General features: G+C 54.6%; 6 protein-coding genes across 6 annotated transcripts; 4 read left to right on the forward strand and 2 right to left on the reverse strand.

The window, feature by feature from the left end:
* Nucleotides 1–838: 838 nt before the first annotated feature.
* On the reverse strand, nt 839–3,478 carry BBA_04002 (actin patch protein; the record flags this gene model as incomplete). The annotated part of the gene is made up of 1 exon (XM_008599099.1): nt 839–3,478. The coding sequence occupies one exon, from the start codon at nt 3,476–3,478 to the stop codon at nt 839–841; it is 2,640 nt and encodes an 879-aa protein (XP_008597321.1).
* Nucleotides 3,479–4,598: 1,120 nt separating this feature from the next.
* On the reverse strand, nt 4,599–6,960 carry BBA_04003 (DEAD/DEAH box helicase; the record flags this gene model as incomplete). The annotated part of the gene is made up of 2 exons (XM_008599100.1): nt 4,599–5,312; nt 5,368–6,960. 2 exons carry the CDS (start codon nt 6,958–6,960, stop codon nt 4,599–4,601), a joined length of 2,307 nt encoding a protein of 768 aa, XP_008597322.1.
* Nucleotides 6,961–7,499: 539 nt separating this feature from the next.
* On the forward strand, nt 7,500–8,456 carry BBA_04004 (EB1-like domain-containing protein; the record flags this gene model as incomplete). The annotated part of the gene is made up of 4 exons (XM_008599101.1): nt 7,500–7,513; nt 7,589–7,660; nt 7,758–7,870; nt 7,927–8,456. 4 exons carry the CDS (start codon nt 7,500–7,502, stop codon nt 8,454–8,456), a joined length of 729 nt encoding a protein of 242 aa, XP_008597323.1.
* Nucleotides 8,457–9,242: 786 nt separating this feature from the next.
* BBA_04005 (PX domain-containing protein) lies at nt 9,243–10,340 on the forward strand (the record flags this gene model as incomplete). The annotated part of the gene is made up of 1 exon (XM_008599102.1): nt 9,243–10,340. One exon carries the CDS (start codon nt 9,243–9,245, stop codon nt 10,338–10,340), a length of 1,098 nt encoding a protein of 365 aa, XP_008597324.1.
* A 3,985-nt stretch (nt 10,341–14,325) lies between these two features.
* BBA_04006 (trans-sialidase-like protein) lies at nt 14,326–16,302 on the forward strand (the record flags this gene model as incomplete). Its single annotated transcript, XM_008599103.1, has 1 exon — nt 14,326–16,302. The coding sequence occupies one exon, from the start codon at nt 14,326–14,328 to the stop codon at nt 16,300–16,302; it is 1,977 nt and encodes a 658-aa protein (XP_008597325.1).
* Nucleotides 16,303–17,282: 980 nt separating this feature from the next.
* BBA_04007 (glutamyl-tRNA(Gln) amidotransferase) lies at nt 17,283–19,268 on the forward strand (the record flags this gene model as incomplete). The annotated part of the gene is made up of 2 exons (XM_008599104.1): nt 17,283–18,693; nt 18,754–19,268. The coding sequence occupies 2 exons, from the start codon at nt 17,283–17,285 to the stop codon at nt 19,266–19,268; spliced, it is 1,926 nt and encodes a 641-aa protein (XP_008597326.1).
* Nucleotides 19,269–19,781: the final 513 nt, after the last annotated feature.

Raw genomic sequence — 19,781 nt, forward strand, 5'->3', positions numbered from 1 at the left:
GCCCCCCCGCGAGGGAGAAAAGCTTCCGCCCTTTCTCCATCAATCCTTGAACACAGGCCATTCTTGCTCGCGGTGGAGTTTTGATAATAGATGCTCGTTGAAAGGCCCACGGGCCATGAAGGTTATTAAATTAGAAACACGCAACCCGCCAGGTTTGTTACTGAATCCTTCCTTCAGAGCGAGCCCCTGTGGGCAAAAAAAAAAAAAGAAAAGCTTATTTGGCCTGCTTTCCCACTCGTTGTCCTCCATGCAGTTTTTGGATGACCTTGCCCATCTTCTCACGGGCTGTCGTCCTCATCCTTTCGTTTCCGGTACGTGCTCCGCGGCTTGCCGTTTCCGAATGTAAAGTGTCTCTCGAAAAGCCACTTGCCGAGAAGTGCCACGGGTCTTGGCGTGTGGCATGACCGGCCGTGGATCGACGCTGATGAGTCGAAGTTGCTGGGTTCGGGAATATGTGGCTGGTGATATAGGTTAACTTTTTAGTCTGCCTCTGCCGTGGCTCGCCGTATTAACGCGTGACGGGCCTATGGCATTGACCCGTAGTTAATTAATTATAGTTATATTTAACTAGCGCAAACAGTGGAGAGGCTCCAGGAGGCGCGGCGCTGTCTCGGCTCCGCCAGAGAATTATCAGCCCTGTCACGCTGAAATCCTACATAGGGGGTTCCCCGTACCACGATGCTGGCCGCCTCGAGTTAGATTTCTCGACACAATAACATCATGTGTCATGTTCGAGATGAGAAAAGATTTGTGGTTTCATAGGTATGTTTCATAGGTATGTCATGTACGTTTATCTAGACAGGCTAACCTTGAAAGGAGTACCTCTACGCTATTCGTCTTATTTCTGCATGTCGTCAAGTGCGCGTTTGACAATCGCCATGGCCTCGGCCGACACGTCGTGACCTCTTCGCCATGTATACAGCATAACGCCGAGCTGTTCTAGCTGCTCGTGCGCTCTTGCCACACGCCGCCGCCACATGTCCTGCTTCTTGTTGACGCCGCCCTGCGCGCCAATGGTCGGCGAGCCCGACGGCGTCACGGCGCCGGATCGCGAGCCCGACCGGTAGTACGAAAGGCCCGCCGCAGCCGGCACCGGGTTAGCGGCCGGCGGCAGGGGCTCAAAGTCGACATCCGAGTTGACGCGGTTCTGGCTAAATAGGCGCGGGCTCAGGTTGCGCAAACTCGCTGGCCCGCGGCGTCGCGGAAGCGGCGGTGCAATGTCGGGTGAGGAGGGTGCAGTTTTGTCCCCGAATTCGCTCGTCGTCTTGGACGAGGAGCGTCTGGACAGATTGGGGCGGGAGAATATAGGTTCCGTGGTCTTGACGCGTGGCGGTTTCGGGGGAGGGACTTCAGCAGCATAACCGCTAGCGCCGCCGGTGCCCGAACCCGCCGCGTCTTTTTTGCTCATCGTCGACGAGGCCCCTCGAAGCGCTGCCGGCTTGGCAGGGCGCGGCGGTGGGGCCTTGCGATTAAGCATGTCTATTGCCGATACTGGCTTTTTGTTGCGCACTTGAGCGAGACCAGCAGCGTCATCTATTTTCGCGTCCTCAGGTTTCTCCGAAAAGTCAATCAGAGTGCCCATGGCAGGGCCCGCTGGGGATTTCTCCTCGATTGGAGAGACAACCGGTGCAGAGTTAAGACGCGGCTTGCCGTCATCCACTGCGAGGCTACCAAATCTCTTCCTCGTTAAATCGTAAGATGCATCAAAGTAGCCAGGACGCTCTGTCGTGGTGACATCACGGATAAAGATGGCCAAGATACGGCCTGGATTCGCAACAGCCAGGTCCGTGTAGACTTCCAAGTCGGCCTCTCCGCTGTCTCCCACCAGTAAAAACTTGCGGTCAGGGAAATCACGAAGCAGCCTCGTCAGGGTACCCTTTTTGCGTTCAGCGACCGGCTCAAAGATGCCCTGCAACATGCCAGAGTACTGCTTGAGATGGAGAGAGCCAGGTGGCAGACCGCCGAGTTTGAAGAAGCTCGCAAGCACCGGAAACAGCTGCCAAGGACTATTTGAGCAGTAATGAAACTTGACACCATGCTTGTGCATGTCCGTGTACCATTCTTGCACGCCCTCCACGGTCAGATCGCGAAGCTCGCGGATAAATGTGTTGCGAAATATTTCGCGCGCACCGCTGGCAATGTTTGACTTTTTGACCGTGTCATCAATGTCACTGATGAGACTGACGCCTATTGGCTCTGTAATTGCGACTTGTTGTGTAGCAGACAAGTCTTCGTTCCCCAGAACTCTGACGTGCGTAGGGACAAAGTCCAGTGCTGCCCGAATGTTAAAGTGACCAGCATCATCGGTCAGGACAGTCCGCGATTGCGACTGAGTATCGTTGTAGAAGAATATCGTAATCGGAAGGCCAATGAGGGGGTTAGTCATGAATGGGGCGATGCGAGCCATGAGATTGGCATTGGCCAGGACGAGTTCGGCCTCGGAAAGCTCGTTGACATTGGCCTGTCTGGGACCAAACAGCGGACTTGCTGGTGCCGACTCTGGTGTTTGGCTACCTCGGCGACGGGATCGGCGCGAGTACAAGGGTTCGGACGGAAGAGAACTGCCACCGAAGGGGTCTTCGCTATATCCTCCAGCACCAGCTATTTGCTTTTCCTGGCGACCCTTCCGTTCGATATTGGCGGCCTCTTGATCAATCTTTTCTTGCTCTCTCTGCTCTTCGTGGACCTGGTGATGGGTTGGCGGTGCATCGGTGGTGGGATCGGTACTGTTCGCTTCGCCGCGGGGAGCGGGGACGCCGCTGAGTTGACGCGCGAGTCCAATGAGAATGCGGTTCCGTCTGCTCATTGGACCGACGTGCGGATTATATATCCAACCTCTGACATCGACATCGGCGATTGCTCGCTCGTCTTCGTGTCTATCAAACTCTTGCCGCCAGTAGTCCTCGTCACGTATTGGGCCATCTTGCTCTTGGGCCAGATTCTGTGCCTGGACTGTGGACCAATCGCGTTTGGTGTGGCGTTTCGCATACGAAGGGAACAGCACAAGGTGCTCGTCGCCCTGTACCGTAATGGCGGCGTCGGGGAACGCACCGGGGATGTGCATGTTGCTGCGGTTGTCGTCCTCTGTGTCGGCCATTCTGGCTCGTGTCTGGACATACGATTCGCGCATGTCGCTGACAGCCTGCTGTCCGGTACGATACAGACTTCCGGCCATTTCTGCCAATTTCCTTCGCCGATATCCTCTTTCGCCCTGCCCTGGTTGCGCATCGTCGCTTCCCATGGCGGACATTTTCTTCTGCCTTGTTATGACTCGCACTCGCCTCTCGGCACTACTCCCATCGCTGATTGTGGCTGTACGCTGCTGATGCTGAGGGGTAGCGGCGAGTCGTCCAGACGGCCCCAGGTGCTGGCTGCGTTTAGCGAGCAGACCTGCAATGCGCTCTCTTTCAATGCGGCGAGATTGACGTCTGAGTAAGTATCGGTAGATGCGCGATTGTAGTCCGTCCTTGACGGCCATCGAGGGTGGAATTGCGCGAGGTGGTCGTGGTGTCTGTGACGCAGATTGGCGGGGATAGCTCGTCGTAGTACTAGCCTTGCCTACCTAGGTAGCAGCAGTTGTGGGCGCATGCACGGCAGTCGAATTGGCAAAATGGCTTAAATAGATTATACTTGCAAACTATTAATTCTATTGACTTTGGGCGATTCCAGGTTAGGTCGATAGCCTAATAAAAGTATATATATTGTAAAATAATACGGATAATCATTTAGCTATCCTAGCGAGCTCGTATAGGCTATAACTTGAAGGTTCCAAACAAAAGTAGGAGCAAATTAAGCTACCTAATCAGAGATGCGGTGCCTGAGGCATGAGTCCTGCTTCGTTCAACAATTTATCTCGAGATAAATTTTGCATCCATGCTGTTTACACGCAAACCACCTCCGAATTTGGTCTCGTGGAAGTTTCATGCGACGATTCCTCATCACGCCTCCATGTTTCTCACACCTTCATCATCAAATAGCAGTGGATCGTTTCCCGATGTCACAGGGATATTGTGCGGGCACATCATTATGGGCTGCTGGTAGGGTAGCTTCATGAGCGCAGCCGCGGTACTTTGAGCTTTTATAATTGCATTCGGACTATAATAACTATAATCAGACTTCTAAATCACTCTTCTGCCTCAAAATTGGTGAGATTACATAGAGTAACTGAGTTTCACAACAATTCAGGACTTCCGCGATAAGCACCTTTGCCTAGCAGCGATGAATGACGCATATTTCTTTCACCCTATCAGACTCCCCAGTCCTCAATACGTACTCTGGGCATTCTCTAGTTTCCTCATTATTAGCTTTTGCATGGCATTCATTTCCTGGCGTGTGATTGACCTGGTTGCACAGAGGATCATATACCCTAGCGCACGCAGATGCAAGGGTCGCTGTTAGACATAGGCCTCACATTCCACACATTTGACACCAGACGACTATGTCAGCAGATATTCGATACCACTCCGACAATACGACATGCAAATGTCAAAATGGCTCTCGGTTCAACCAGAAATGAACACATTTTTTGCCAACTTCCAAGTATATGCATCATGTACACTAAAACGCCGTGCTCCGTCAACATCTCATGCTGCCCTTCTTCACTTGCGTCCGCTCGACTTGCCCTTCTTTCCCTTTGGGCCTCCCTTTTGGCTCTGCTTTGTCTTTGCATTCAACGCATCCGTCTTGCCCTTCCTCCATCCCATGCCCTCTGCTCGCTCCGCCTTGTTGTCCAGTCGCTTCCTGACCTTGTTGCTGACCTTGCCCAACAACTTCTTCTTCGACCCCTCGCGCGCACCGTTCAGCTCAGCCTTGCCAGCCTCCTTGGCCTTTTTCTTGTCGTGCTCCGTCTCAAACCACGTTCGCTTGGGGCGCGACTTGATCTCGAATTCGTGCTCAATCATGTTTTCTCCCTTTCTGACCTGCATTTCTGCGTTTGCAAACTGTTTCTCTTCCTTTTCTTCCTGCATGATCTCCTTAATCTCCCGCTGCATACCATCAATCTGGGCCTGCAACTTGTCTGCCTTTTCATTCTCTATGACGCGACTCGTGATCTTAGCCCCTTGGGCTTTGCCTGCCTTGACTGCAGCCTTGACAACCTTTCTGTCAGATTCAGCAGCCAGCGTCAAAGCCACGCCTTTGCGGCCGGCACGGGCTGTACGACCGACTCTGTGTACGTAAATTTCCAGCGACTGCGGTGCTTCGTAATTGATGACTGTGTCGACGCCCTTGATATCCAGACCACGAGACGCCAGGTCGGTCGCGAGGAGGTAGTTGACCTTGCCATCTCGGAAAGCTTCTACGCTTTCAATACGCTATCCAATGTTAATACATCAAAGACAGAAAGTTTTGCATCGCATGGAAACTTACTCCTGTCTGGCTCATGCTACCGTGAAGCTCCGCACAAGTCATTCCTAAAATACCAAAAATGATACGGGCTTCATGAGCATCCTTCTTTTGGCGAAAGAAAATTATGACTCTTTCTGTGTATAAAGTTTTGCAGATGTGTGCCAAGTAGCCCATACGCTTGTTTTCTCGACCGGGACGCAGGCGAACAAATTCTTGCACCAGCGTGCCCACAGTCCTCTTTTGCGAGTCAACCATGACTCTGGCGGGCTTGTTCATTCCAACACGGATAAGTCTATCAACAGTTGACGTCATGGTCGCAGAGAACAGCATGGTCTGGCGAGATTTGGGCAAAGTGGTTAGAATCTCGTTCAGTTCGTCGGCGAAACCGTCTTCCAACATTCGATCGGCTTCATCAAGTACAAGAATCTCGACAGTGTCGATAGGAAAGCTGGCCGAGTTGCGCATGTGATCAATAAAGCGACCAGGCGTAGCGATAATAACATCGGGACGGAGACGGAGCTCAGCTTCTTGGACTTTCAGGCTAAGACCTCCAACAGCCAGTGTGAACTTGATGTCGGTGTGCGCCGCCAGTTTGGTAGCGACAGCGTGACACTGGATTGCCAATTCACGAGTCGGCGTAAGAACGACAACTCGGGTCGTGGGTACTTTCTTGGGTCTGTAAAGCAGTCGCTCAAGAATAGGAATGATGAAAGCGCCCGTTTTGCCAGAGCCAGTGACGGCTCCGCCGACAAGATCCTTGCCCATCAGAGCTATGGGTATGGTCTTGGCCTGAATCGGGGTGGGCTTAGTGAAACCGACATTGGTAAGACCGCGAAGAATTGGGCGAGAAAGAGACATGGCTTGAAAAGAAGAAACTCTTTCATCCTTTCCGCCCTTGGGCTTCTCTTCTGGAGCAAAGAAAGCAGCGCGCTTGGCTTCTTCCTCGGCATCAGCTTGGTCGCTGGCGTCGGATACGTCGTCATCGTCGGGATGGGCCTCCGGCGTGGCCACAGAATCGTTGTCTGACGCATCGCCCTCCTCATCCTCGTCATCTGCTTCCTTGTCACCATCCTCTTTGTCTTCCTCATCTTCCTCTGACCCCAGGTCAACATGCATGCCGAATGCGTCATCGGCAAGGACCTCATCGTCACCATCGTCCAGTTCCATGCTATCCTGGACTGGATCTTCTTCGTTTCCGTCCTCGTTTTCGTGGTCTGAAGGGACTTCGCCCTTTCGTTCTTTTCTTCGTCGAATGATCGCATCAATGTCCACCATCTTCTTGTTCATATTCATGCTTTTTCTAGCACCGTCGAAACCCCAACCCTCGAATTCTTCCTCGCCAAGGTCGCCGGCATTGTCCGCCATGAATTCAAACTCGGAGTCCATGGCGCCATCATCATCATCTTTTTGGCCCCAGATCCCGTCCACTTCCTGATCCTCATCTGCCGATACATCGTTGGCTTTGGAAGCTTTCTTTGCTTTTTTAGTCGTCTTGGATTTCTTCTTGGGTGGCTCGGTCAGCATCACTTCCTCCTCGGCGACAAATTCCTCGTTGTCCGATATCGTGTGGATAAAATCATCCTCGACTGGTTTTCTCTTTTGTGCGGGAGCCATTTTATCTGTGAGAAAGTATATTTCCGAATGCTGTCAAATCAGGCGCACCTCGAGACCAGACAAGATTTACGGCCTTCACAAGTACTGATAATTTTCTGCCGCTTTGAAAATTTTGGCGGTGAATCGAGCTTTCCACATTCTGCCACTTCAGGACGGCTTGCGGTGCCTGGAGGGGTCCTGGATGCTGCACGTGATCCACAGCCAGTTTGCACTTTTTGCTTTGGCGGTGCTAGTTAACGTTAGACGGTGGATCACGTCCATTGGTTGATTGGCCGACCAGTAAAGCCGGTCGCTTTCAATGCGCCCCTGGCGCGTACTCCATACCTAGCTAGGTACAACAAATTGATTAATCTCACGAGCAACCATTGTTTCCCTGCTGCCTGTTGCCACCAATTCCCCCAAAGGAGCATTTTACATACAGGGCAGCTTGATATCCCCAACGCCATTTCGAGTCTCGTTTTTCGCATATCAGGTTTCTTTCAGCGTTATCGTCTCCAAGCCCTCCGACCCGACATCCAACGCACTGCAAACAGGACACCATGGGCGAATCTCGGTAGGCTTCACCGCAGCTTCGGCTTGCGCGCCATGGAAGCCCCGCGAACAGAACTGACGGCTTCGATAAACATAGGCAAGAACTCGTTCAGTGGTTGAATAACCTGCTCCAGCTCAACATCACCAAAGTCGAGCAATGCGGCACCGGGTACGTAGCAAACGCTTTTTTACCCCTCCCCCGCTTCATATTGCGAGCGACGAGCTACCGCCACAACGTCAACGGCGAGCGACTAACATCACCATAGCGCTGCTCTCTGCCAAGTCTATGACAGTATATACATGGATGTGCCTATGCACAAGGTTAAGTTTAATGTCAATGGCGAATACGCATACGTTCAAAACTTCAAGGTCCTGCAAAGTAAGTTGAGCCACCATCTCAAACGAAGGCCGAGCCCTCCTTAACCGCAGTATCAGACGCCTTCACAAAGCACCAGATCGACAAGCCGATCCCGATCGAGCAGCTCGTCAAGTGCAAGATGCAGGACAACCTCGAGTTCTTGCAGTGGACAAAGAAGTTTTGGGACCTCAACTTTCCCGATCACGAATATGATGCTGTCGCCCGCCGAAAGGGGGGAACACTCGCGACAGGAGGCCCAAAGGCAGCAGTAGCATCCAGCGGTGGTGCCGCCAGAAGAGGCGGTACCACACCGAGCGCTCCCGGCCGTGCCGCCCCTAGAACGGCCGGCGCGCCTTCAGCCGCCCTCCAGCAAGAGAATGCCACGCTGAAGGAGACTGTTGTGGGTCTCGAGCGCGAGCGCGACTTTTACTTTAGCAAGCTACGTGACATCGAGCTACTCATCCAGCAGGCCATTGACGAGGATCCTGAAATCGACAAGCAGGAAGACGGGCTCGTGAAGCAGATTCAAACCATTCTGTACTCGACCGAGGAGGGCTTTGAAATTCCTGAGGAGGGAGAGGCTGCAGAGGACCAGGAGACGTTTTGAAAAGCTCATGGAGCGCATGTGACGATTTAACGAATGGACTGCATTTGATCTGGAGCAAAGGAGAAAAGCTGATGATGCCCGCGCAGAGCCCGTAGAGCCAAGGCTGTGCTGCGAGCAAATTACAGTTGGGGCGAGTTTGACGGCTGGGCAAACCTGAGTGAAGCAGTGTAATTACAGTTAAAAGCATTGGACAAAAGTCTGTGTCTGCATGATCCATCGGACAGTTTGCGGGGATGGAATCCAAATAAATTGGTCAACACGCACACGGGTTACAAGAAACGTACATTTTTATTGAGAAAAAGTCGGCCTTACGAGGCAGTGATGTCGTCTCGTCCAACTCATGGAAGAGGGCAGTTCTCAAGACCGCCCAACTAAGTTAATTACCTTGGCTTGTACCTAGACGAGTACATAGGTACCTGCACGGTCGGGGCCGCCTCACGCACATGACGCACTACCTAGGTCGGTAGGAACCTACCTAGTGTGCTAGGGTAGGTAGGCACCAACTGTGACACCCAGAAACATTCTGGCACTCCACTGTACACCTGTGAGAAACATCTTGCATCATCACCCTCCAGCCGCCTGACGACTTCACTTAGACGGGACCACGCGACCACTAACACTTCACCGCCGACGATACCCCTTCATAAAAGCATCGGCCTTCTCCATCACCCAGTGGCTTATCATTACAATCAATTTGGGACGACTTGGCATCCGCGAGCCAGACGGTCGAGCACACCAGGAAAGCCATTCACACATTGAGCTGGAGGCGTCACGCATCGGCAGACGATGGCGCCGCCCCCGGAGATTGCCATTCCATCCACGAGCATCTCGGACGAGGGCTCAGGGAAGCCATATACACTATACAACATCACTCTGCGGCTGCCGCTGCGGTCGTACGTCGTGCAGAAGCGCTACTCGGACTTTAACAACCTGCACCAGGCGCTGCTCCAACAAGCCGGCGCGGAGCCGCCTCAGCCGTTGCCAAAGAAGTACTGGCTCAAGTCGACAGTCAAATCGCCGGACCTGACCCGCGATCGCCAAGTCGGCCTCGAGCGCTACCTCAAGGCGATTGCGGAGGCGCCCGAGCGGCAGTGGCGCGATACCTCGGCGTGGCGGGCATTCCTCAACCTTCCCAACTCCAGCACCACAAATTCAGCCGCCTCAGCGGGCGGACGGGCGGCCAACGTCGCTTCCGGTGCCGCCGACCCTGCGGCGTGGCTCGAGCTACACAAGGAGCTCAAGCAGCACCTTCACGATGCGCGGATCGCGCTGTCGAAACGAGACGGCGCCGCGGACAGTGGCAACATGACGGCGGTGGCCGAGGCCGCGGCGTCCGCCCGCAAGTCGATCGTCCGCGGCGGCACGCTGATTGTGCGCCTTGCAGAAGGCCTCAGGAAACTGCAGGAATCGGGCCGCATCGGCGACGGTGAGCTGCGGCGCAGGCGCGATCTCGTGTCAACGGCCAAGATGGAGCGGGAAGGCCTCGACAAGCTGGCGAATAGCATGCCAACCAGCGCTGGCAACAGCAGCAGCGGCGCGCGCGGCGGAGGCGGCCTGGCCGCGTCATCCCCAGAAAAGGCGAAGCTGCTCAACGGCGCGCGCCCCGGTGGCCGTCGCCTCGGCGGCGGCGCCCCGGCCTCGGAGACAGACAAGACGCGTGAGCTGGACAACCAGGGCGTATTGCTGCTGCAGAAGCAGGAGATGGAGACGCAGGATCTGCAGCTCGACCAGTTGACGGCCATTATTCGGCGGCAAAAGGAGATGGGCCTGCAGATCAACGAGGAGGTGGAGCGACAGACGCAGATGCTCGACGTGCTCGACGAGGACGAGGCGCGCGTTCGCGGCAAGCTGGGTGTCGCCAACAAGCGTATTCAGAAGATGTGACTGCGGCTCGGGCTTCCGGTGCTGGCTCTGGCGATCCGGCTGTGTGTGGCCGCCGCGGAGGCTGCTGTACAGCTCGGCTGGCTGGCGCACCGCTTGTACAGTGGCTGTTTCTGGATGATTCGCGTGCTTCTGCTGCTCTTTAGCGGGTATCAGGCGTGAACTTTGATTTGTGTTACAACCATTCATATCTTGGCGGGCATTTGCAATTTATTTGGGCTATGTGTGTTTTTCCATCCCTTTTTCCGGGAATGAGCCATGCTTATGCATCTCCACTGCAGACATCCTCAACACGGTAGACTAATTATCAATATACATGAACATTATATCAAAGTCATGAACCTCGGAGTCATCTGTTCTACGGCAGTTCAGCGATTGCTGCCCGTACTTGATGAGGCGCGTGCTGTCCCGACAGGCTGAACCAAGGTGGCGATCTCGTCGCAGGCTGGTCCGCCTCGTCAAAGAAACCAACGGCATAGGTATCAACGAGCTTGAAGCCAAACTTTGCGCAAAGCCCCTGACCTCGGGCGATGTCTGCATGTACGTCACCGGACCCCTCTTGTTGGTCTCCTTGACGCTCTATGCCATTGCCACGCTGCATCTCAGCACTGGTGCTTCGGGTCAACGTGTACAAACTTAACATCCAGTTCCCCCGGATCAGCGCCCAGGCCTTTGTCTTTTCACGAGCCTCGACATGGTCGGTTTGGTTGGTTAGTTGCTTGACACGCCGAGAAGCAAATTGGTCGCCGCTTTCTCGCCAACTAACCACCAAAAATCAGCAAAAAAGTTTATTCGACAACTGTGGTCAGGTGGTGGTTTTGGGTGCACGAGGTCCAATGAAGTTGTGAAATGATGGCAAGGAAGGGGGGGGGGGGGACAAAGGCGAGTAATGAAGGGTGAGCTAAGTGGTCGAGTAGTTATAACTCTTGTTGTTCCTTCGAAAAAATTCCGCAAAACCTTGGAAAAAGGTTCTGGAAACGTTCTCACGCGCCGTTCCGAACGTTTGGCCCGGCGTGGCGTCGAGAAGCGGCTTGGCGATCCTCGGCGAGCCGAATTTGAAATCTCGGACACAGTAGGCTTAACTACCCCATCTTCGTCGAACTGACACATGGAAAACTGGCTAGTATGACAACTTGAACAATTGAAACCAGAGCAGAAAGAAGGCAATTGACTTATTGCATTGTCAAATCCTGCCAATCCCTTCGTGTGGGGGAACCTATTCTGTAATCTTCCTGCATCGATCGACCTGCAGCGTCGTCGTGACACGACATGGCGTATCCTGCTGCTCCGCGACCAGTGCTGTGCATGCAGCGGCTACTTGCACGCTGCCGATTTTCGGTTCGTAGGCGCTCAGGCTACGTACGCCTTATTGCTATTACGTTTACTTTTACTGAGCTGAGCGCCAATAACCCCACTTGACTTGATCACCACGGTGTTCTGGCTTGTGGGCGGGGTCACGCTTTCTTCATTGGGTGTTCTGGGCAAAATTGTTAATGCGAGGTAAGTAGTCCGTAATTAGAGGGTAGATTGAAGCATGGCCCTAAGTAGGAGGACCTTCCCTTTGCACCCCCCAGCCATTTACTAGCTTGCGGGGTGATGCAGCCGCACTCATTGAGACGGTCAACCTGCAAACGCTTGCAATTCAACGGCTTTCACGATACGTTGGCCGCTGGCCATAACTACCGGACTGGTGGTTGTCTATGTGCCCACGGCCCAGCCTTACAAAAGTGTCTCATTGCACGTATGTATGTCTCTACCTGGAATACATGATTCTACACGTGGGTATCCGTACCGCGACCACATCCTGTGCTTTTGTGGGCGGAGACTTTGCTTGTCAATACCGCGGCAGGATGGGTAAGCATAAGCACAAGGGTCCCTCGTCTTCCACTCCGTTAGTGCCGAGCCGTCGCCGAAACCAAGTGTTTCTCGAGCCGCCGGCATCAGATGACGATGCGGCGTCGCGGAGCGTTGAGAGTAAAGACTGGCTCCCGAGCACCTTCATGCCGCAAGTCCTTGATTGGGTGACGGCAAACGAAGTGTTCACTAGCTGACTAGTTGGCTCCGGAATGCATGCAGAGCGGCAGGACGGGTCTAGCCGTGGTGGCTACGTCAGAGAGATGGAGCTAAGTGTATCTTGGGTTGCCCAGCAACGCAAAGCTACTAGCGTCGTGTCGAAAAAGGACGAGCGCGAGACAACAATGAGCAGAGCCACACGCTTCTCGTTTGGCCTTCGATTTCGGTTCGGGAAGTGGAAAATTGGCCATTTTTTCTGTAGGCGACAGACCATTCAAGGTATTATTGAGCCTGTGCGAAGAGGATAGTAGGCGACGCGGCGCGTATCGGTGCCAATGTTGCGATGCGTCGTACAATCGTTGTCTCGTGTGTGAAAAGAAACCTGGTCATGCATGCAGCAGGGAGAACATGTGGATTCCCGCTGCAGGAAACAAAAAGATAGACGAGGCTACACAGGCTTGACCGCCTATATACACAACATCTGCATGTACAGATTACTGATAGTTGATTTTGAGCTTCTAACTAGCCCCTCAACCCTGACTCGGCCGGGTCAGACTGGGAGACGACCCGGTTGGAGGTTGTCGTCGTTGGGCATCAACGCCTACGGTCAATGGTGCATGACATGTAATATTTAAACGTTTCGGCAGCATTGAGCTGTTTGTTAGCCTGCGAGGACGGCTGAATTGCAGATAATATTGCATACAAGAGGAGAAAGCTTCTGGAACGCGACACTTGCCAAAGACCCTGCGGGCGCTTCATTTCAAGCCATCTACGCCCGCTGCGCAACAATTGCCGCGGGATTTCTCAAGTCCCGCGCCTTGATTTGCGATGATAGGACAAAGAAAGGGCGTTGGGAGGCGGTAAACAAGAGGTCTAAAAAGTGGCGAGACAAGGCTTACTCCTGCGAACAACATCCGCTCTCATGCGTTGTACAAGCATTTCGTCACCAAGGCAAGTGTGTGCTGTAATACGCCAATGAACGACTGGGCCATGTCGACAGTGGCGCCGAGAGGCAGCCCCCCCGTCGCTGGTTCATCATCGGTACCATTTTGTGGTGCAGGGTGATTGGCTCACTGATGATGAGAGCAGCAAGGTCAAAATGAGGAGGCGGGCAGTGTGTGTCGTAATTTCAGCATTGTGATGTGATTGTTGATGGAGGTATGCGAAGCGGGCGCACTGGACAAAGGTAAAAGACGGAGGAGAGCTTCAGTGGCCAGCTGGCAGTTGGCAGCCTCTGTGCTCCGTTTGCCGGTGTTTGCTGCGCTAATAAGCTCTGACGGCCCGGCAGGCCGCCAAAACGCCCTCCAAAAGCCCCCTACAAGACGCGGTCGGAAAGCACCAAAGATTTCAAAGGTGGGGCCGTGGAAAAAAAAAGTCGCTGACCCTTGATCCCTCCCCCAGCCAAAGTAAACACAAGGACCACCGTGATCCATCGGCTCTCCGTCCCCCAAATCTCAGCTGCTCTGCCTTGCTGCAGGTCGATTTCTCTTCCTTGAACAAACCTGGTTTCGCTCATCCCAACAAGCTTCATACTTGTCCCGTCGATAACTAACATCATTGCATAAAGCAAATACCACATCGTGCTGGCCTGTGTTATCCGCCCGTGGGGGCAAGCTAAACAACAAGCTCAACGACGACCGACGACCGACGACCAGCCACACTTACCCGCCTCCTATTCTCTCTTCGATCGATTCATTCCTCGGCTGGCTTGAGAACGCTACGTCAGTCAGTTACTGCATCATTTGCTTCGCTTCTTGCCTATTCTTCCCTCGTTGGTGTGTTTTGATTGCCATATGTCACTTGCTCTGCTCTTAGCACAGGCTAACACCACGTTGCAGCTTCGACCATCTTCTGACGACCGCACAACCCCCTCACTCCAATGGCGTCCTCAAGATACCCCCGACTATAGTGTCCTATTTTTGAACTGGTCTCTGGCGTTTCTCTTTTTGCTCGCTCAGCCTGAGGCGCACCCATTATGAGTGCGCCCCCTCCGCCCCCGCCTCATGGCGAGATGCCGCGGTCGGGTGGTCTTCCTCCAGGCAAATATGACATTTTTGTAATCCCTGAACACTCAGCTGGCTCTGGGTTTCTCTATCTGCCGTCTCTGCAGCCCAATATCAACAGTTTTGTCGCCGGCTTCGCCTCGGCCCTGATACTCGTGGCGCTGTGTCAAAGCATGGCGCCTGCGTTTCGTGCCTGGTGGGATAGCTTCCAAGGTCTCGGCAACATGGGCATAACCCTTCTGATTATTGGTGTTGGTTTTGGCGCCTGGGCTCTCGGGCGCACGCAAAACGATTCGGGCTCCTCTTCCAGTTCCAAGTCCAAGGCATCCGGTTCTCCTCCCCCTCCTCCACCACACTCTGGCACAAGGGCCGGACCTGCTCCCGGCGGCTATGCCTCCACGCCGCCGCCCAACAATCCGCCACCAAACAACCCGCCTCCAAATAGCCCCCCTCCCAATGACCCGCCGCCTCAATCACCACCACCTCCCCCCCCTCCTCGAAACGCGGGCGCCGAGAAGCCCCAATCATCCTGGCAGAAGCCGCCACCTCCGACCGGGAATAAGAGACCGGAGAATCCCAAACCATCAGCCAAGGGCTCCTGGGAAAAGGCACGAGATGAGATGAGAAAGAAGGAAGAGGAGCGAAAAGCCAAAGAAGCTGAGCAGAAGCGCCGTGAGGAGCTCGCCAAACGCCTGGCAGAACTTCGTGCCAAGGAAGCAAAGGAGAGAATGGAACGCGAAAAGGAGAAGCAACGGAAGGAGAAAGAAATCGCCGACAAAAACGGAAAAGAGGCCAAAATTGCAGAGGCCAAGGCTGCGGCGGCCAAGGTTGCAGAAGCCAAAGCTGCCCAAGCCAAAGCGGCAGAGGTTAAAACTGCTGCAGAGAAGGCTGCCGCTGAGAAGGCAAAAGCGGCAGCACCGACACAAATACCTTCGCCGACAACGGATCGTGTCGGAAGCAGTTATGCCTATTCTGGCGTTGGGGAGAAAATGAGCATGTGGCCTAATGGAAAGCCTCCAGCACCGAGTTCTATCACATCAAAGGCACCATCGAGCCCACCTAAGAAGCAACCACCAGCGCCGACCGCGAGGACATTTGTTAGTACTGACGAAGACTCGTTCTCATACCGCCCATACGATAAGCCAAGGAGACGCCAACGAAGGAATTCGGGGGGCTCGATGGCCTCGGATGGCTCCTGGGCACCCTCTCACACAACAGCCCACACGTCCCCTCCACCTTCTATGCGTGGTCCGTATACCACCAAAGATCCAGACAAGATTGTCATACAGGCAGTTTACCTGTTTATGAACCAATATGCCAAGACACCCGCGAGCCAACTCATATCGGGCGTGGGAACCGTCACGGACGGTCTTATCTTGCGAATCACCACTGAAGGTCTCTTCATTGACGATGACGTTCGCGGTGTACCACAACGCGAATGGGACGTCAAGGCATGGACCCTCAAATTGGTCGAGGTATGGTGCCCCCCGCACTGTTTGAATTATGCGTCTTCTTCGATCCCCCACCCCAACAACAAGAGTGCGAATCTGCTTTACAAGATGGCGACAGGCCGTGCACGCGCAGGAGACAGAGATCCTAACAAGCCATTTATTGGCGAAGATGCGGACATGTATCTGACTGAGATGCTCAAGGCGTGCAAGGACTGTTGCCGTCTCGGTCTTTGCGAGCAAAAATTTGGCAAAACTAACACCTCTCCGACTGGCCAGTCCGGCGAGTGGAAAGCCAGAGGGCTCCATTTGCTTCGTGCGACAGTTCGTGACCAGGACGGCAAACGATATCTCTTTGTAATCGACGAGTCCGAAAACTGGAAGGTCGGCGCATCGCTCCAGCGCCTGCGCCGCGGCGCTCAAGCACGACAACTGGGTGTCTGCAGCATGACGGCGTCCGAAGCAAAGAATAATCTGGAGACGCTGGGCTGGGCTGCGTAGTCCAACGACCTGGACTCGACAACAAACGGCGTCACGAGACCGAGTGGCGACAAATCGAATTCGAGTAGCGCAAGAACAGGTAAAAGGAGAAGACAGTCATTGCAGGGTGTTGAGAACAGCAAAGCAATTTATGGGCAATTTCAGTGGCGTTGGTGAGATAAACAAACACGTTGTGTGGAGAAGTTGTCATGAGCATTGGAATGTAGCGAGGGGTACATTAAACTGGAGACGAAGCATTTGGAGCGACATGGAGGTGGAATCGTTTAGAGCGTGCTCTTTTTTCTGATTTATTGCGGTTTGCAACATTCTGGCGAACATCTACATACCCACCACAGATCGCGAGGAAAAATTTGTCTGTTTCAGCTCGGCTCCTCTGCAAGACATTTAGTTGCACCGAGAACGCCATGTGGAGACTTGCAACTATCATATATTTAATCTATCCGAACAAACCAAGGCAGCCCTCGAAGAATTACGTCTTTCTGTCCACCTTGGCGGATGCTGTGATCTGCGTAGTGTCGGTCGGCACTTTGAAGTCGCGCAGCCAGAATCAGATAATCATGGCAATGGGCTCTGAAGTCTCCATCTCGCCAAGGCTCGCCCAGGCCAATCTATTGTCAAAGAGGAATAGATCTTGGGCTACGCTAGTCAAGCTTCCGACCGCACGGCCATTGTTGGCATGAAGATCTACCTTGAAGCTGCTCATCCATTCTAGATCACCTCGTCGAACATTATGGACGTTCTGGGCTCGGCATGTCCACCTTGTCATAGTACTTGTGCAATGAGTGGTTTCTTTTTTCATCCGAGACTGTTCGATCATTCTTGAGTGCTGCGCAGCGTCCATATCGGATATAAATAGTGCATGAGAGGATGCGGTTGCATGCAGGAGGTTGCTTCCTCGGCTTGTGGTTCATCCTTGGCCTGTTCTCTTTGACTTGTTCAATTTGAGTAAAGTTCCTTGTTAGGCCTGCGCAGATAGCATGATGTTGAGCCTTGTGAGAAACAGTCACTTGGCCCTTGCTGGGCTGTTGAGCGGTGTCGCTTCGGCCAGCGTCGTCTTTACCGGTGCGAGCGTCCAGCTCAACGGCGTCTCGTACTTTATTGATCCGCACGTTGCCGGCGAGCTGCTGCTCCCCGCCGCCTCCTCACCGAGTCCGGGCGGCTTCGCACCCGTCACGGTTGTCCAGAGCGCGGGCAACGCGACGAGCCTGGACTCCTTACTTCAGAGCTGGCTTGAGCGCGACGATGTCTTCCAGGCGTCTTTTCTCTCTGGCGGCGTCTACGTTGCCGACAGTCGTCTGCTCGTCTCCTCTGCCTCTGTGCAGCTCTTCAACGTCACTGCCAGTGTCCAGACTCTCAACGACACGAGCCGCCTGCCCTCCGGCCCTTACTTTGTTAATGTACACACGGGTCAGGCGCACCGCGCGCTGCTTCTCTACGACGACTTTGCCAACTCGTTCACGGGGTCGCTGCTGCAGAACCCCGACGGCAGCGTGCAGACGCTGTCGGCGCAGATCCGCACAGCCATGACCCTGACCATCGGCGTGCCCTCGCGGCTGTATTATACAGCGACGCCCGCACGACCGCTCGCAGGCGTGCGCATTGGCATCAAAGACCTCTTTTGCGTGCGCGGCGCGCGCCGCTCCAACGGCAACCGCGCGTGGTACCACCTTTACCCGACGTGCGAGACTACCGCGCCGGCCGTGCAGCGGCTGATTGACGCCGGCGCCGTCATTGTCGGATACCAGGCGCTCGCGCAGTTTGCCAACGGCGACCGCTATGCCGCGGACGCCGTCGACATGCATCTACCGTTCAACCCGCGCGGCGACGGCTATTCGGTGCCGTCAGGCAGCTCCTCGGGCGCGGGCGCCTCCGTCGCCGCGTACCCGTGGCTGGATCTCGCCCTCGGCAGCGACACGGGCGGCAGCGTGCGCCAGCCCGCGCAGGTTGCCGGCCTCTTTGGCAACCGGCCCACGACGGGCCTCGTCACGCTCGACGGGGTGACGCCGCTGGCGCCGACGCTCGACACGCCGGGCTTTCTAGCGCGCGACCCGGCGCTGTGGGATACGGCGCAGCAAGTGCTGTACGGGAGCAACTACACGTCGTGGAGGTCGGTCGAGGCGCCGGCGTACCCGCAGACGCTTTACGTGCTGGAGTGGCCGCGGGGGAAGAGGGCAGACGTGGACAGCATGCTCGACCGGTTCGTGAATGCGACGGCGGAGATTACGGGCACCAAGGTTGAGAAGCTCGATCTGGAGGCTCTGTGGAAGAGCACGCGGCCGAGCGACGTCGGCGACGCGACTCTCGCCGAGTACCTCAACACCACGTACGCGCACATTGTAGCCAGCGAGCAGTGGAAACTCGTCGGAGCGCCCTTCTTTGCCGACTATGCCAGTACGTACCCGCAACATTGCGACCAACTAGTATAGGTGCTGACCCGGGCCGGGATCGCAGAGAAACACAACGGCCGAAAGCCCTTTGTCAACCCCTCCGCCAACGGCCGCTGGCTGTGGGCTAGCACCGCGCCGCCCTCCGCCTACCCTGCCGCCAAGCATCAACAAGAGACCGTGAGCCGCTGGCTGCGCACCCACGTCCTCGCCTCCACCGCCAACGCGCGCTGCTCCTCCTCGCTTGTTCTGTACAGCGACTATGGCGGCGCGCCGGACCTGCGCACTCAGCTGCAGCCTATCCGTCAGCCGTGGGGCCTGGCCACCACCTTTTACAGCCCGTTTGCGGGCGTGCCCGACGTTGCGCTGCCGCTTGGCGAGGTCCGGACGCGGAGCAACATTACTGGCCTCGACGAGGCGCTGCCCGTGTCGGGCGATGTCATGGCTGCGCGCGGGTGCGACGGCATGATTGCCCGACTGGGCATGGAGCTGGTGAGCAAGGGCGCGGTCCGGGTGCCCCAGGCCGGAGGTACAATGGAGGGTGCCGAGGTGCTGTTTCGGCGCGAGATGGGACTGCTCTGAGGGAGTGAGTTGTAGTTGGGCTGCTTCAGTGATGGCACGTCTCAGAATGAACATGAAGACTGGACGACAAAGATTGGACAGAACGGGAAATGAGACGTAATTGTAAGGTAGTTTTGATTTTTTTTTTCTTTGTTTTTTTTAGTTTTGATATAATATACATGAAATTGTCCGTACCTCGTGAACCCAAGGTAATAATTGTGGCAAGTAAGCTTTGTTAGGTTGGCCTGCGTAATGCTTTAGCTGTTGAGGCAGCCATACGTGCAGATAATAAACGCAAAGAGAAATCATAAAAGCCTCGCCAGTAACGCAGGTCAATGATGAAAAAAAAAGGCAAGTTCTCAGAAAAGTCTCGAGACCAACCGGAAACTGAATCTGCATCCAAAGTGGTTTGTTTCAAGGAAACTGAAAAGCAGACCAAAAGAAAAAAACAAGCGTCGATACCATGTAGTGCTTTTTTCATATCCATTCTGAGCAAGTAAAACCCCCTCCAAACTCCTTTAGACTCAAAAAGTT

The sequence above is a fragment of the Beauveria bassiana genome, assembly GCF_000280675.1.
Source record: "Beauveria bassiana ARSEF 2860 unplaced genomic scaffold BBA_S00009, whole genome shotgun sequence".
NCBI classification, from domain to species: domain Eukaryota; kingdom Fungi; phylum Ascomycota; class Sordariomycetes; order Hypocreales; family Cordycipitaceae; genus Beauveria; species Beauveria bassiana.